We start from the raw sequence: 17,385 nt of genomic DNA, 5'->3' as shown, positions 1-17,385 counted from the left end.
TGCAGATATATATAAGAGAAGTCTATGCTCAGTATGACTTATCTAATTAGGACAAACATACCTGACAAACAGGAATATATGGGAAATGTATTTATAGGTAAATTTAAAAGCAGCCTTAAAGTGGTGAATTTTTGGACTAGATTTTAATGTCTAGAGAAGGAACGTGATAACTGTGGCTCAGAAAAACTGTTCGTGGCAGGGGCCACAGCAAGGTAGAAACACAGAGCCAATGATTTCTTTCTGTTTTGTTGATAATCAATAGAAATAAAACAAAACATGGAAAAGAAAATAAGATGATATCTTTTTTTATTGGACATAACTTAATACATTTCTTGATTAGCTTTCGAAGGTTGCCCTTCTTCGTCATATCGGAAATAAGCAAATGTTGGTAGATGACAGTATATATAAGTGAAACATCAAAGCATTGCAGTGACAGTCTAACAGGATGGGAGTGGATAGGTGAGAGACAGGAAGAGTTGGGTGGATGAGGGACAGGGAGATATGCATGGAGACAGGAGGGTGACAAAGCAGTACAATTTTATGTTTTATAATGGGCTAGAAAACCCAGATCTTTGTTCAGTCCTGTCTGGTGGGTGTCAAAATATTTAATCATTCTGACTTCAAGGTCTTATGTTCCTGTATTGTTTTAAAGTTTCTTTTTAGGATTCTTACCATGAAATCACTGGTACAGTGTTCTGGTTTTGTAAAGTGCTGCCCCACAGGTGTGACATCTTTAGCATTTTTCATTTGGTGTCTATGTAAATTAAATCTCTTGTTTAGCAACTGACTTGTTTCTCCAATGTAGCAGTCGTCGTTACATTTTTTACACTGAATGATATATACCACATTGGAAGATGAGCACGTGAAAGATTCCTTAATGTTGAATATTTTTCCTTTGTGAATGACCGTGGGGTCCTGTGAAATGTTTTGGCATAGTTTGCAGCTGGATATATTGCAAGGATGTGTGCCATTCTTTTCTTTTTGAGTCTGTGTTGGGAGCTTACTTCTAATTAGCTTGTATTTTAAGTTGGGTGGCTGTCAGAAGGCCAGCACTGGTGTGGATGGGAATATCTCTTTCAGTAATTCATCCTCATGGAGTAGAGGCTGCAGATCTTTTATGATTTTTCTTAATTTTTCCAGTTCTGGGTTGTATGTCACTATAAGGGGGATTCTGTCTGTGGCTTTTTTTTCTTTGTACTGTAGCAGATTTTCCCTGGGTGTTTTGAGGGAGGAGGCAATATTCTTGGAGATTATTTTGGGGTTGTAGCCTTTCTGTTCGAAGGATGCAGTCAGGATTTCAAGGTGTCTGTCTCTGTCCCCAGGGTCAGAGCAGATATGGTGGTATCTTGTGACTTGGCTGTAAATAATGGATCTTTTTGTATGTGAAGGGTGGAAGCTATTCTTGACCCACTACAATCTGGTTTTCGCCCTCTCCACTCAACCGAAACTGCGCTTACTAAAGTCTCCAATGACCTATTACTGGCTAAATCCAGAGGTCTCCATCCTCATTCTTCTTGATCTTTCCGCTGCTTTTGACACTGTCGATCACAGCATACTCCTCGATACCCTGTCCTCACTTGGATTCCATGGCTCTGTCCTTTCCTGGTTCTCTTCCTACCTCTCCCTCCGCACCTTCAGTGTTCACTCTGGTGGATCCTCTTCTACTTCTATCCCTCTGCCTGTCGGCGTACCTCAGGGTTCTGTTCTTGGTCCCCTCCTCTTTTCTATCTACACTTCTTCCCTTGGTTCATTAATTTCATCCCATGGCTTTTTCTACCATCTCTATGCTGATGACTCTGAAATCTACCTTTCTACCCCTGATATCTCACCTTGCATCCAAACCAAAGTTTCAGCGTGCTTGTCTGACATTGCTGTCTGGATGTCTCAACGCCACCTGAAACTAAATATGACCAAAACCGAGCTTCTCATTTTCCCCCCCAAACCCACCTCCCCGCTCCCCCCGTTTTCTATTTCTGTTGATGGCTCTCTCATTCTCCTTGTCTCCTCAGCTCGAAACCTTGGGGTCATCTTTGACTCTTCTCTCTCCTTCTCTGCCCATATCCAGAAGATCGCCAAGACCTGTCGTTTCTTTCTTTACAACATCCGTAAAATCCGCCCCTTTCATTCCGAGCACTCTACCAAAACCCTCATCCACACCCTTGTCACCTCTCGTTTAGACTACTGCAATCTGCTTCTTGCTGGCCTCCCACTTAGTCACCTCTCCCCTCTCCAATCGGTTCAAAACTCTGCTGCCCGTCTCGTCTTCCGCCAGGGTTCCTTTACTCATACTACCCCTCTCCTCAAGTCGCTTCACTGGCTCCCTATCCGTTTTTGCATCCTGTTCAAACTTCTTCTACTAACCTATAAATGTACTCACTCTGCTGCTCCCCAGTATCTCTCCACACTCGTCCTTCCCTACACCCCTTCCGGTGCACTCCGCTCCATGGATAAATCCTTCTTATCTGTTCCCTTTTCCACTACTGCCAACTCCAGACTTCGCGCCTTCTGTGTCGCTGCACCCTATGCCTGAAATAAACTTTCTGAGCCCCTACGTCTTGCCCCATCCTTGGCCACCTTTAAATCTAGACTGAAAGCCCACCTCTTTAACATTGCTTTTGACTCGTAACCACTTGTAACCACTCGCCTCCACCTACCCTCCTCTCCTCTTCCCTCTACACATTAATTGATTTGCTTACTTTATTTTTTGTCTATTAGATTGTAAGCTCTTTGAGCAGAGGGACTGTCTTTCTTCTATGTTTGTGCAGCGCTGCGTATGCCTTGTAGCGCTATAGAAATGCTAAATAGTAGTAGTAGTAGGTAGCTGAATTTGTCTGTGAGTTTCTTGTATATGGATGTTTGTATATATCTATCACTGATATTGACTGTGGTGTCCAAAAAATTGACTTTTTCCTGGGGAGTAGTCAATTTTGAATCTGATTTTAGGATGGTATGTATTGAAGAAATTGTAAAATTGTTTCAGAGTTTCTTCCCCCTCAGTCCAAATCATAAAAATGTCATCGGTGTACCGGTAGTATTTTAGGGGTTTGGTCTGGTATGTATTTCTGTTTTGTATATTCCTATTTATTTTCCTTTTTCAGTTTGTTTGTTTGTTTTTCAGAGTAATACTCACAGGACATTTTTTTAAATATCAAATCTGTGCAAGCTTGAAAAAGTCTTATTTTATTGCTTTGTTTCTAGACCTGACACTTTCCTCCTGCTCTTTGGGGCTTGTAGGCTGCAATCTGGCACCATGAGCCTTCATTCACAACTGTCAGGGGATTTGTTTCCCTATTTTATATCGCTTTCCAAGTCACCAATTAGTTATTGCAGTGATAGTCTTTAGGCTGAGGCCCTGCAGCAGGGCTCATTTCTGAACCCCACTGTTATAGACCCTATAGCTGACCACTGGGTTGTCACTATTGCACTTTCTCCCTCCAGGGGCTTTGAACACTTCCTTCACTGCATTGCAAGGCCTGCCTGACCCAGGGAATAGAAAACCTGAGGCAGGAGTTAAACCCAGATTCATTAACATGACAGTGCACAACAATGCCACTGATCGCTAGGTGGTCCTACAAAATGCTTACTACATAGCTTGAAAATAATTATGCCAGGAGTTGGGGGAGGGGCTTCTTTGGGCTTCCTGTTTAGAGTTGATGCTGGGATCTGATGCTATGAGACTTTATTTTCAACCACCCAAGTATTTTCCCCTATTTTGTCTCTCCTCCCCTCCCCCCCAAAAAAATACCTAGCCTGGTCATTGGAATGCAAGTCCTGGGTCAGAGGTCATGTACTTTCACAATTCTGCAGTCATGGGTTCTGAATATGGCCACAAAGTGTCACCATAAGCAATGGCCATAACTCCCTTCCTTGGGGTGGGGTGGGGTGGGGTAGGGAGGCTGAACACTGCCTCAACAGCATCCTTAGCCTCAACAATCTGAAGAACAGAAGACATGACTAGCTGATCACACTGAGGACTTACCATATAAACAGCACTGTCACCAAGTCATTGGGCCAGCCCAACTATTTGTTCCATTAGTAGCCCAGTTTAACTATTTGCCTGAGAAAAGGTGACAAACTTCAGTGTGTGTTCAGTTACCATGAACACTAAAGATGCTTATAAAAATATTTAAGAATGCATGTGAAGAATGAAATTGAAGATCAAAATCTGCACTCGAAACTATTGTACTAAGCTTGAAAAGCAAAATGTCACCGTTGGCAGACGTCCTTTACAGGTCACTTAGATACACAGACTAATTATTACCTTTAAATATGGTAATACAAACAAGTAAAATAATGACTTAATTAGCACATAAAATATAGGTAGGGTTGAATCATAAGCATTCATTTGAGCTCATTAGGGTTTTTTGTTTGAAAATTAAAACTTTTCAGTGAGAAGACAAATTAAAAATATTCTAATTAGGCGTCAGTATTCTAATGTGAAATTTTCCTAATACTAGTTATTAATTCCTTCCTGATTAATTCTAAACTGACTTTCAATTTTTTAATAACTTTACTAATATGAAGATGGGCAATCTTGCTGTGTTGCTAGGTAACACGACAGTGGATGAACTAATGATGAGACTGATGGCAGCAATGGAGATTTTCACTGCCCAACAGCAGGAAGACATAAAAGATGAGGTAAGTGTAGACAGTAATCGCACACATCTTGAGAATTTTCATGAAGATAAAACACCAAAAGCATGTAGGTTTTGCTATGACAGTCCAAAGGTTTATTGGCAAGAACCCTAAATTAGTCGTTCAGTGCTGAATCTTATCAGGAATGAAAATTGTAGTAGGGTCCATGTCAGCATAGTAAGTTTTTAACTGAACATCACGTAAGTTATTTATTTATTTTATTTATTTGTAGCATTTGTATCCCACATTTTCCCACCAATTTACAGGCTCAATGTGGCTTACATTTGCCGTAATGGCGGTTGCCATTTCCGGGTAGCAGAATTACAAATGGTATTGCATTAAGGTGCATACATATATGGTAACATACATGGAACATGGCATATATGGAACAGATCATGGTGTATGTATGTGTATGTATATATATATATATATATATATATCATGTGCATATATACATGGTAAAGAAAATAAATTATGGTCTTGCATGAAGTTTCTGAGAATAAGTTGGATTGTAACATACATTAGTTCGTCGATTATATAAATTGGATTGTAATATACTTTAGATCATAAAGATATTGTCAAAATTGATAGCACAGGAATGACTGATTTGTGTGTGTAGTTGTGATGCAGCAGGAAGGGATGTAGAGACTGATCCATCACAATAAATGGTAACAGAAAAAAGATCAATTGCCCCACCCAGTCTGCTCAGTTATTCCTATCCATGCCACCACAATATAGCCCAGCTGTCAGCCATAGAGGATGACTGCTTCTAAGATATTGCTCCTTATCTGGTCAGTTTCTACCACCTTACATAAATGAGACTGCAAGACCTGCCATTTAAGTCAAACCTAGTATCCTATCTCATCTTATATCTAACCAGAAAACTTTGTAATTATCTAAATTGTCACCAATACCAGCATGGCTGTTTCCCTTCATTCAACCCCTAAATCTTCATGACCTTACCAGAGAGTACTCCACTTCAAGAAACCTTCTCTACTTGACCCATCTAGTCTCTGGGAGCATAAGAACATAAGTGTTGCCGTACTAGGACAGACAAAAGGTCCATCAAGCCCAGTATCCTGTGGCTAATCCAGATCACAAATACCTGGCAAGATCCCAAAACAGTAAAACAGGTTTTGTGCTGCTTATCCTAGAAATAACTGACCAAGTATTAAACAAGTTAGATATATAAATCAATTAAATTAAATGGGATAGAGTCTCATACAAATGGCACAACTGTTATCAGTTCACCCTAAGGTGAATCACTCACTGGTGCTCATAAATTAATCATAGACTCTCCTCCCGCCTCCTACTAATAATCTTGATGTTATATTGTAACTTCACATTTTATCTTAACTTATCTATGCACACTACACTTATCTCAGGCAGGTTGGTGAGCTCTTGTACCCCAACAGGTCCCCGTTTCGTTTAACTTTATCAAGGGGGAGTATCACCAAATCAAATTATCTGCCTCAGCGTCCATGTACATTGCCTCTACTGCTAACTTGTTTAATACTTGGTCAGTTATTTGTTGACATTTGAAGATTAGAGGACCAAGAGAGGCCGTGTGTGTTTGACAGTTATCCTAGAAATAAGCAGTGAATTTTCCTAAGTCCGTTTTAATAAAGGCTTATTGACTTTTCTTTTAGGAATTTGTCCAAACCCTTTTTAAACCATGCTAAGCTAACTGCTTTTACCACATTCTCTGGCAACAAATTCCAGAGTTTAATTACAGTCTTAAATCAATTTCCACTAGTCCCTGCATAGCCTGGCAGAGAAACCTAGCTGTGTTCTTTACTTTTAGCCTGCTAGACCAACCCCTCTACCATCCTTAATATGTTCATTCTTATTTCCAAGTTTTAGTCTCCTAATATCTCAATGCACAAACCAAGTTATTCTTATAGACTGTGATGTCTGTCATGCTTCTTCTATCTCTTTTACAAAGAAGTGCACTTCCTTTATGTTTATTTGAGGCCTTCTTGAAGTTTGTTACTGTTCTAGCACCCACTATTCACTGAACTGGGGAACCATCCTATGTTGCCACCTGCTTGTCCGTGGAAAAGTATTTCCTTCTGTTGAACATCTTGGAGCCCATCTCATGATATCTTGTTTTAGAAGCTGCTTTCCATTGAAAAGAGATTTATTTCTCTCTTCTACAGCTATGTTTCTCAAACCTATTGTTAAATAGTCCCTAGCCAATCTGGTTTTCAAGATTTCCACAGTGAACATGCATGAGTTTTGCATATATTACCTCCAGTGTATAGAAGCCTATCTCGTATATACTCATTGTGGATAGCTTGAAAACCAGACTGGCTAGAGGTGCTCCAAGAGCAGCTTGAAAAACACTGCTGTATGATACATATATTAATGTTCTTTAGTCTCCTCTCACGCCCTTTTGTTATTCTTCCAAAGCCACAGCTTCTAAAATGAGCACAATATTCTACCTGAGGTCTCTCCTATGACCTGCAAAACAACACAATCACTTCAGTATTTTTTTTCTACAACTTACTACCTAGAATTCTTTCAGCTCTGGCCACCACCTTGCAAACTGATTATGAGATGTAGTCATCACAATGGCTGTTTTCCCTTATTAAATTACACCAATATTTGTCTCTCCCCATCCCCACTGTGTACTGCTGTCTTGGATTTCTGCAGGGAGAGAGCTGCTAGAAGTGGAAGGAAGGGAGAGAGCTGCTGGACATGGGAGGAAGAGGAGGGGGATCTGGATGGGAGAGAGCTTCTGGACATGGGAGGAAGAGGGGGCTGGAGGGAAGGGAGATAGTTGCTGATGGAAGGGAGAGAGCTGCTGGATGTGGGAGGAAGAGGAGGAGGGGAGCTGGAGGGAAGGGAGTGAACTACTGGAACAGCACGGGGGGGGGGGGGGGGGGGGGGGGAAGAGAAACAGATGCCAGACCAAGGAGATGAAGGAAAAGGGGATCAAATACTGAACCTACAGTGGGAGGGAGGGAGAGCAGACAGGCAATCAAGCAAGCAAACCAGATGCTGGGAAGGAGAGGGGAAGTAAGAGGGAGAGAAGCTGGATGGGGTAGAGTTGGAAAGGACAGAGATATATTGGCATGGGGGATGAAGAGAGAGGAGAATCTGGACAGGGAAATATAGGGACACAGAGAAGGGGAGATACTGAACATGGAGGAAGATAGAGGCACAAATATGGAAGAAGATGGATAATGGACATGGAGTAGAAATAGCAAATGGACAAGGAGACCCTGGTGAGTGAATTAAGAGCAGGCAGAGGGAGGTAGAAAGTAGAGCCTGGGACCAACATGATTTGAAAATTAAAATGACCAGACACCAAAAGGTTAAAAAAAATTGTATTTTTCTATTTTGTGATTAGAATATGTCAGATTTGAAATGTACATCCTGCCAGAGGCTGGTGTTTAGATATGGCTGGGGCATAAGGCAGAAATTTGGGAGGGAACCCAAAGCTTACTAATAGGCTGCATCTTCTTCAGTGGTGGGCCCGGGGTTCTCTCTGGTTAGGGGGGGCCAAGGGAAGTTACCCTAATTGTACCCCCCTAACACCATCTCTGGCATGTGCTATCATTATATTTTTCCAGTGTAAGAGAAAATGCATCTCTTTGTATATCTCTGTGCTGTTCTACATGCAAGGTCTGGCCTTTTGGGATTTCAATTTAATTTGTTTATGGTTTGTGGTCACTTGAATTTTATATTTGGCATTTGTGTTCTGTGTGTGTGATCAAAGTATTTTGTTAGCATGAATTTTCTATGTAGTATACTGTAGTGCTAGGGTGGTCTGAGGGCAGGGTCTGGACAGAGCTGACACTTTTCTGGGCACCAGCATTATTCAGTGCCAGTGCCTGGATAGCTAACTAAGCAGGTAGGACCACATAAAATGTAGTCCTGTTTTTGCCCGTTGACAGAACTTGTCCAGGTAGCCACAAGTACCTGACAAGATCCCAAAACAGTAAAACAGATATGTGCTGCTTATCCCAGGAATAAGAAGTGGATTTTTCCAAATCCATTTTAATAATGGCAAATGGACTTCTTTTTTGTAGGAACTTGTCCAAACCTTGTTTTAAAACCCTGCTAAGCTAACTCTCTTTATCACATTCTGTAGCAATGAATTCCAGAGTTTAATTACACATAAAGAAATATTTTCTCAGATTTGTTTTAAATTTACTACTTAGTGGCATCATTACGTACCCCTTAATCCTTGTTATTTTGGAAAGAATAAACAAAATGATTCACATCCACTCCACTACATTCTGTATTTTTTGGACCTCTATCATATCTCCCCTCAGCCGTCTCTTCTCCAAGCTAAAGATCCCTTTCTTCTTTAGCATTTCCTTGGGGAAGTTGTCTTATCCCCTTTATAATTTTCATCGCCTTTCTGTGTCCGTTCTTTTTTTTTTTGAGTAATCGTTTTATTAATAACAAGCAGAGCATATTAATACAAACATTTAAAATTCAAACTGTAGTATTAGCTTATTATCAACGTCTAGTTACTCATTACAGATTATTCACTTATACTAGATATACGCTCCTTGCGGTCTCCTACTATATATATTTTTTTAGATGCAGTGACCAAAATTGCATACAATATTCAGTCGCTCGATGGAGCGAAACAAGGACATTCTAATATTCTCAGTTTTGTTCTCTGTTCCTTTCTTAATAATTCCTAACATTCTAGCTGCTGTTGTATACCGAGCTTTAGGAATCACTGTGCTAGACTGTGAGCATTGATGTTCATAGCTTATGTCAATAGCAGGGCATAGCCAGACCTCGGCGGGAGGTGGGGGGGCACAGTTTAGCCTGCCGCCGACCCTCTCCCGCCACTCTCGACCCCCCTCCTGCTGCCAACCCACCGCCGCCAGGTACCTTTGCTGGCGGGGGTCCCCAAGCCCCGCCAGTTGAAGCTTTCTTCAGTGCCGGTCTCCGGCGCTGAAGAAGACTTCGGCTGGTGGGGATTGGGGACCCCTGCCAGCAAAAGTAGCTGGTGGGGGGGGGGGGCGAAAGTAGAGGGGGCCACGGCTAAATCTGTGGGGGCCCATGGCCCCACCTAGCTATGCCCCTGGTCTATAGCTAGAAGATGAGCTTTATAAACCATCCAAAATTGTAAAAGATCATAGGATAACACACCAGGGCTTTAACTCCTCCACCTTTTATCCAAAAAATCGTGGGCTATAGGGCCCCTGCCCCAATTCAGAATGCTGTTGATTCAAGTACAATTGTCCTTGCCTTGGTCCATAAGCTCTGTGCTTATAAGGAGACAGGTTGGAGTAGGTGTTCCCTTCATGGAAGGAGTAGAGGTTCATGGGTCACTTCCGCTGTCATCTTCAGAGTCCCCTGCTTCCCTCCCCCCCCCCCCCCCCCCCCAACTTCACTCCTCAAGCCCTCAATCTGGTAGGCCTCTGCCAAACACCATTAAAAGAACCCAAAAGCTTTAAAGATACAACGTATTCTAAAATGAGATAATATTAGGCTGTGTGGATAATGCTGTATTGGAAACTGAATTGTCCTATGCTAATTCAATCAAATGTATATTGTAAAATCCAATAAAATAACATAGAATTCCAAGCTTGTTCTTTTAAAACATTTGTTTCCCCGTTCTGCTAATCCTGATGCCGTCCTTTAAAAGCCTGTCCTTAAATTATTATACATTAGCTTAGCAGGGGTCTCTTTGCTGTTAATATTAGGTCATGCAGTTAATTGGATCATTGGTTTTATAACTGGAGAGTCTGCCAGTGTTATATCCTGATTAAATGCTTGCGTTTTCTGATCTCATTTACCAGTATTAAATAGAAAGCTGTAATTTAGATTTCCTCCTAAGGACTGAGCTGTATGTCCTCAATGAAATACAGTATAACTATGTGGAACAGTAGAAAGAAAGCAACAGCTTTTCTACCTGACCTGAGCTTCCCAAATCTGTCTCGGACACAAGCAGTTGGATTTTCAGTATATTAATCCGCAAACGAACCTTTTCCGGAGATGCGAAGGAGGTAGAACGAGAGGACATGAAATGAGATTGAAGGGGGGCAGACTCAGGAAAGATGTCAGGAAGTATTTTTTCACGGAGAGAGTAGTGGATGCTTGGAATGCCCTCCAGCGGGAGGTGGTGGAGGAAATGAAAACGGTAACGGAATTCAAACATGCATGGGATAAGCTTAAAGGAATCCTGTGCAGAAGGAATGGATCCTCAAGAGCTTAGTCGAGATCGGGTGGCAGAGCCGGTGGTTGGGAGGAGGGGCTGGTGGTTGGGAGGCGGGGATAGTGCTGGGCAGACTTATACGGTCTGTGCCAGAGCCGGTGGTGGGAAGCAGGGATAGTGCTGGGCAGACTTATATGGTCTGTGCCAGAGCCGGTGGTGGGAGGCGGGGCTGGTGGTTGGGAGGCGGGGATAGTGCTGGGCAGACTTATACGGTCTGTGCCAGAGCCGGTGGTGGGAAGCAGGGATAGTGCTGGGCAGACTTATATTGTCTGTGCCAGAGCCGGTGGTGGGAGGCAGGGATAGTGCTGGGCAGACTTATACGGTCTGTGCCCTGAAGAGGACAGGTACAAATCAAGGTAAGGTATACACAAAAAGTAGCACATATGAGTTTATCTTGTTGGGCAGACTGGATGGACCGTGCAGGTCTTTTTCTGCCGTCATCTACTATGTTACCATGTTACTATGTTCATGCATATTCATTTTTAACCGTCCAGCTCGCTGTGGAGTTCCCAGAACAGGTCTGGGAAGTGCTGCTTTTTGAACTGTTGCACTAAATAAATAAAAAGAGAGTAGTGATCATACATATTTAAAACTGTCAATTGCCAGCAGCAGCAAACATATATTTTCTCTGGCCAAATATAATTGGTACAGGATAGTCTGAAGTTTTGTAAGGCGGTTTTACTCTGCTAATTATTAAAGACACAAGAAAGCTGTTTATTTGTTACTCTTTATAAACTAACAGTGACATTTTAAAGTAATGAAGTACTTACCTAGGAATTTGCAATAATAGGTGTGTTACCATGAAGATTATTATCCCCTTGCTTGAGCATTGATTGACAAACTGAAAACATTCTTAAGTCTTGTATCTTATTAGTACTGATTATGTTATATGGTAATATGAGTTCACATTAATTGCATGCGTTTTTCTCCCCTCATCTTTTTCTTAATTTGTTTTTTTCCTCATTGCTCATTGGCAGAGAAATTGACTTTAATACCTTTTAATTCTTGGTAGATTTTAAGATGAGGGTTACAGGAAACCAGCAAAACAATATAATTGAATTTTTGATTGCATTAACTGCTTGATGGGACTGTGCTGTAAAGGGTTTAGATTCATAAAAGTATTTTCGTAAAAAAAAATTAGTTTGATAAGTGAAACTGGAAGGGAATGTGAATAAGCTGAGAGAGCATGCATGAGAACAATGCAAACCAGCCCTTACTAATGTGTTATTGTGCTACACATCCTCCTGAAGTCGAATTGGCAATGCTCCTGATTAATTCAGCTCTGAGATTGCTGCTGAGGCAGAAGGATGACAGACACGGAGGAGCATTTCATTTTTTCTGTTTAGTGAATATAGCACAGTCCGGATACTGCCTAACACTTGTCCATGCAGATGAAATCTAGTCCGTTTTGGTCAACTATCAAGCGACTACTTTAATTTGGAACCTTTGAATTAGTGTGACATGGTTTGTAGAAGTCGTGTTTGTTTTCCAGATGCGTGGGTTTTTGGTGGGTAAAGGTATTTTAGGAAGGGGGGTGTCAGTGTGTAAATTCCTTTTCAAATGGCTTTTGGTCCTTTCCTTTGAGCCATTTGCTTGGAGGTTGGTTTGTACTGATTTCACAGAACTTTTAAGAGTTTCTGTTTTGCAACTTTGTGCTATACGTTTGGGTACATTATGGTATAGTATTGGATTTATGAATTTTATATACTTTTTTATTTTAAGTATTGAAGCAGTTTACTATAATCACCTAATAACAAATGCATAATACCGCACACAATATCCGGAAATGCAAAATCGAAATATAGAAAACATTAATTAAAACACTGCTGAAATAACCAAGGTTTTAAAAGTTTACATAATCTAAGATAAGACGGGGCATTATGCAGCTCTTCTGGTAAAGAGTTCCAAAATACAGAACCAGCATACAAAAACACGCTTTTCTGCGTTGTTGAAAGCCTGATCACATTAAGACAGTTTTTTGAGAAGAGCACAAAACATAGTAACATAGTAAATGACGGCAGAAAAAGACCTGCACGGTCCATCCAGTCTGCCCAACAAGATAAACTGATATATGCTACTTTTTGTGTATACCCTACTTTGATTTGTACCTGTCCTCTTCAGGGCACAGACCGTATAAGTCTGCCCAGAACTATCCTCACCTCCCAACCACCAGCCCCGCCTCCCACCACCGGCTCTGCCACCCACTCTCGGCTAAGCTCCTTAGGATCCATTCCTTCTGAATAGGATTCCTTTATGTTTATCCCACGCGTGTTTGAATTCTGTTACCATTTCCATTTCCACCACCTCCCACAGGAGGGATTTCCAAGTATCCACTACTCTCTCCGTGAAAAAATACTTCCTGAGAAGAGCACAAAGTCCGCTGAGGTGTTTACATTACTTTCAATTAGCCAGTGGAGTTGAATGCAGATTGTCTGTTCTATAAGTTGTGCCAAGAAAGAAATGTTAGAGACTAGTTGGTAGTTTTCGAGCTTGTCCTGGTCAAGGGAGGTCTTTTTTAGTAGGGGGCCTACCACAGCTCTTTTTAGTGTTGTTTGCATCTGCTCTTCCACAACAGAGGAGTTAAAATTTTAGTGGCCCCTTCAGTGAGGCCTATGGGCCCACTTTCCACACTTCCTCCCTCCCTCCTGCAAGGTCTGGCATCTCTCCCTCAACTCTCAGCCCTGCTCGCAGCTCGCTCTCACTATCCCACCTGTCGGTGTACTTTTTCAGAAGTAAACAAGTCTGTGCTGCAGCACCGGCGGCCACCTTCGCAGGCTGCCTCCGGTCCCTCTGACCCATCCTGCCCTTCCGAAAGCAGGAAGCTGCATCAGAAGGGGTGGGACGGGTCAGAGGGGAAAGGCCCAGTTCAGGCTGGAGGCAGTCAGGCTGCTAGCTCTGCAGCATAGAAAACTTGCTTATGTCTGAAAAGGTACATCGGGGGCAGGAAGGGAGAGAGAGCCGGAGCGGAGGGAGAGATACTAGACCATTCAGGGGGAGGAACGGAAGGTATAGCCACCTGGAGTCCCTCCTTTGGGCTTAGGCCCCCGGGCCCACTCCTTTGGTTTCTGGCATTTTCTTATGCTGCAGAGAGAGAGAGAGAGACCATTGGTCCATCTAGCTCAGTATCCTGCTTCCAGCAGTGGCCAATCCAGGTCACAAATACCTACAGAAACCCAATTAGCAGCAACATTCCATACTACCAAACCCAGGGCAAGCAGTCGCTTCCTCCATGTCTATCTCAATAGCGGACTATGGACTTTTTAAAACCAGATACATTAAATAGCGGACTATGGACTTTTTAAAACCAGATACATTAAACGCTGTTACCACATCTTCCGGCAAAGAGTTCCAGAGCTTAACTATTCTTTGCGTGAAAAAATATTCCCCCCCCCACTGGATGGTGAGATAAGAGAAGCATTCTGTATTTGTTAATGAATAAATCAACAAAATTTGCCTGTTCATTCCTTCTTTATTCTTTCTTAAATTTGAATTTTAAAAGTACTGCCTGAGAATCCAGAAAATCTGAAAACCCGGACTGACCCAATCCCTGAACAGCCAGGACTTGTACTATAGTATCACACTCTCATACTTGTCAGTGTACGATTTTGCAAAGGGACGCGCATCTGTTTAGCCAAAGTGGTGCCATGTACTTGTTTGAACAATGCAGATAGCTTCTTCTCTAGTTGTGGTGAAGTGACATTTGTATAACCGCTGTGGTTAAGAATGCCTACTACCTTTGGGGCCTTTTTACAAAGGCACGCTGAAAAATGGCCCGTGGTAGTGTAGACACGTGTTTTGGGTACGTGTAGAATCATTTTTCAACGCACCTGTAAAAATGCCTTTTTAAAAATGTTTGCCGAAAATGGACATGCATCAAAATAGAAATTGCCACATGTCCATTTTGGGTCTGAGACCTTACCGCCAGCCATTGACCTTAGTGGTAAGTTCTCATGCAGTAGCCGGGCGGTAATGGTCTATGCTCGTAGAATGACGATTACCGCCCACGTGCCAGAAAATACAAATGTTTTGTGGTGCGCCTAGCGGACACATATCAAAAATAAAATTATCACAATGGCCATGCAGTAGCCGGGTGGTAACTCAAAATTGATGCAGGTTGGGCACGCGTAGGCACCTACGTGGCTCAGTAAAAGGGCCTCTTTATTTAGCTGCAAAATTTGACATAAGGACAAGAGCTGGGCCGTGCACTTATGCAGCAATATTTGTGCAACAAATCTTCACCAGTGAATGAACAGGAAAAGGAAAACTATGCCTTTGAGCCAACAGATCATATCAGCAATTGTTACTTCTGCATGGTGCTTCCATTTAGAAAAGGTTTGTCAAGGACGAAAAAGAGGAATGTGGAGTATTCAAACATTCCATCAGTTATATATCCAGTATCCCACCGAGAAAGATTGCACCAGAATCATTCTCACTTGAGTCTGAAGAGGAAGAAGATGAAATTTCTGGTCCTGAACCATCAATGTCACACGATCCAGATTTCTTCCCATCCTCCTCATTTGAGCAGTGAGCAACGAGCACCGTGAGCAATTTCACCCGGACATTGCAGGAATGGAGCAATGTTATCAGGGCAAATGGTGCCCTTCAATGATTGTAGACTACTGTTTGACATTGACAAGAGATGCTGCATTTCATGAATACAGGAGACAAGCCAAGAAACATCAAGTAGACACTGAATAAGGAATAAATTGTGTGTGTGTGTATATATATATATATATATGTGTGTATATATATATATATATATATATATATACACACACACATGTTATAATTTATTCCTTGGCTTATTATATATATATATATATATATATATATATATATATATTTGTCTTAGTTTTCATAATAAATTTTATTTATATAGCCCTTTTGCTGTTACAATTTTTTAATCAAAACTACACTATCTAAACAGTATACATATACAGAAAATGTAAAAACTCTTTCTGGAAACAGTAACCAGTCAGCTGTTTTAATTGTCATATTTCTATAATAAATAGCACATTTTATCTCTGAAGCAGATGACTTCTAAAAAAAGATAAGCTGATCAAGGTGAGAATAAATATATGTTGTAATGCCCAACAGGATGGTTTCAGTGCTGTGGTGCTTTCGAAACCCAGTTTGATCTGGAAGGATGCAGTATATGGGTTTTATTGAAGAAATCGAGGAGCTGAGAGTGAACTTCATATTCTGCAATTTTTGTAGCAAACTGAAGATGGGCTCTTAGATGAGAATTCGTAGGGTCACTGATGGTGTGAACAGTATTCTTAATTTTTATGCAAATGATAGCTGCCTTCTAGTTATTCGTGAGATATAAAATGAATATAAGGAAGGAATGTACTTAGAAATCGTTTAACAAAGCACAAGGGGAAAGGGTTGTGCAGTAGCACCATTTTCATGCTTTTAATAGTCTTATTAAACTGTGTGGGAGCCGGGATATTAAAGTTTGTAAGGGTGCTGCATGGTATAGACTTGGTGGTAGACAGGCATGGAACTTTGGAAGGCTAAGTGCTTTGAAAATATGCCTCTTAGTCGATAAATGCAGGAGATGTTGCACTTGATACAAGTGATTGTTGTTGTAGTCACCTCTCCCCTCTCCAGTCGGTTCAAAACTCTGCTGCCCGTCTCATCTTTCGCCAGCGTCGCTTTACTCATACTACCCCTCTCCTCAAGACCCTTCACTGGCTCCCTATCCGTTTTCGCATCCTGTTCAAACTTCTTCTACTAACCTATAAATGTACTCACTCTGCTGCTCCCCAGTATCTCTCCACACTCGTCCTTCCCTACACCCCTTCCCGTGCACTCCGCTCCATGGATAAATCCTTCTTATCTGTTCCCTTCTCCACTACTGCCAACTCCAGACTTCGCGCCTTCTGTCTCGCTGCACCCTACGCCTGGAATAAACTTCCTGAGCCCCTACGTCTTGCCCCATCCTTGGCCACCTTTAAATCTAGACTGAAAGCCCACCTCTTTAACATTGCTTTTGACTCGTAACCACTTGTAACCACTCGCCTCCACCTACCCTCCTCTCTTCCTTCCCATTCACATTAATTGATTTGATTTGCTTACTTTATTTATTTTTTGTCAATTAGATTGTAAGCTCTTTGAGCAGGGACTGTCTTTCTTCTATGTTTGTGCAGCGCTGCGTATGCTTTGTAGCGCTATAGAAATGCTAAATAGTAGTAGTAGTAGTAATTTTCAAAATGGCTGGCCAGTAATGGCCCAGTGGATAAATGTTTAGAAGAATCATGGGGGGTGTGGAAATGAAAGGAAGTAAAGGACTTAAGGTCCTTGTAAAGAACGGTGGTTTATGGTGATTTGAATATTTTGACAGTGTAGCATTTTTTCTTAGAAGTCTGCAGGGCAGCTTTATAGGAGTGAGCTATATTTTTGTAGATCATCAGTAGGGTGGAAATGAGCCTATGGTGCCACTTACATTCTGCCTGGCATAGCTGTCTTTTAAGTTAATGAAGATCAGAAGTATACCAAGGGCAGGGTAGATCTGTGGGTGGGATTGAGGCAAGTGCCCTAGCTCATAGCTTGATCTG

At 41.7% G+C, this 17,385-nt stretch overlaps 1 protein-coding gene across 3 annotated transcripts in view; it reads left to right on the top strand.

The window, feature by feature from the left end:
- FAF1 (Fas associated factor 1) overlaps positions 1–17,385 on the top strand; it is a 716,909-nt gene that overhangs the window by 578,356 nt on the left and 121,168 nt on the right. For all 3 annotated transcript variants that reach the window (XM_030208188.1, XM_030208187.1, XM_030208189.1), the window contains one exon: positions 4,550–4,638. In XM_030208188.1, the coding sequence (XP_030064048.1) occupies positions 4,550–4,638 (89 nt within the window). The remainder of the gene's footprint in view (positions 1–4,549; positions 4,639–17,385) is intronic.

Source organism: Microcaecilia unicolor, chromosome 6 (assembly GCF_901765095.1).
Source record: "Microcaecilia unicolor chromosome 6, aMicUni1.1, whole genome shotgun sequence".
NCBI lineage: Eukaryota > Metazoa > Chordata > Amphibia > Gymnophiona > Siphonopidae > Microcaecilia > Microcaecilia unicolor.
This window is presented reverse-complemented; position numbering and strand designations above follow the sequence as displayed.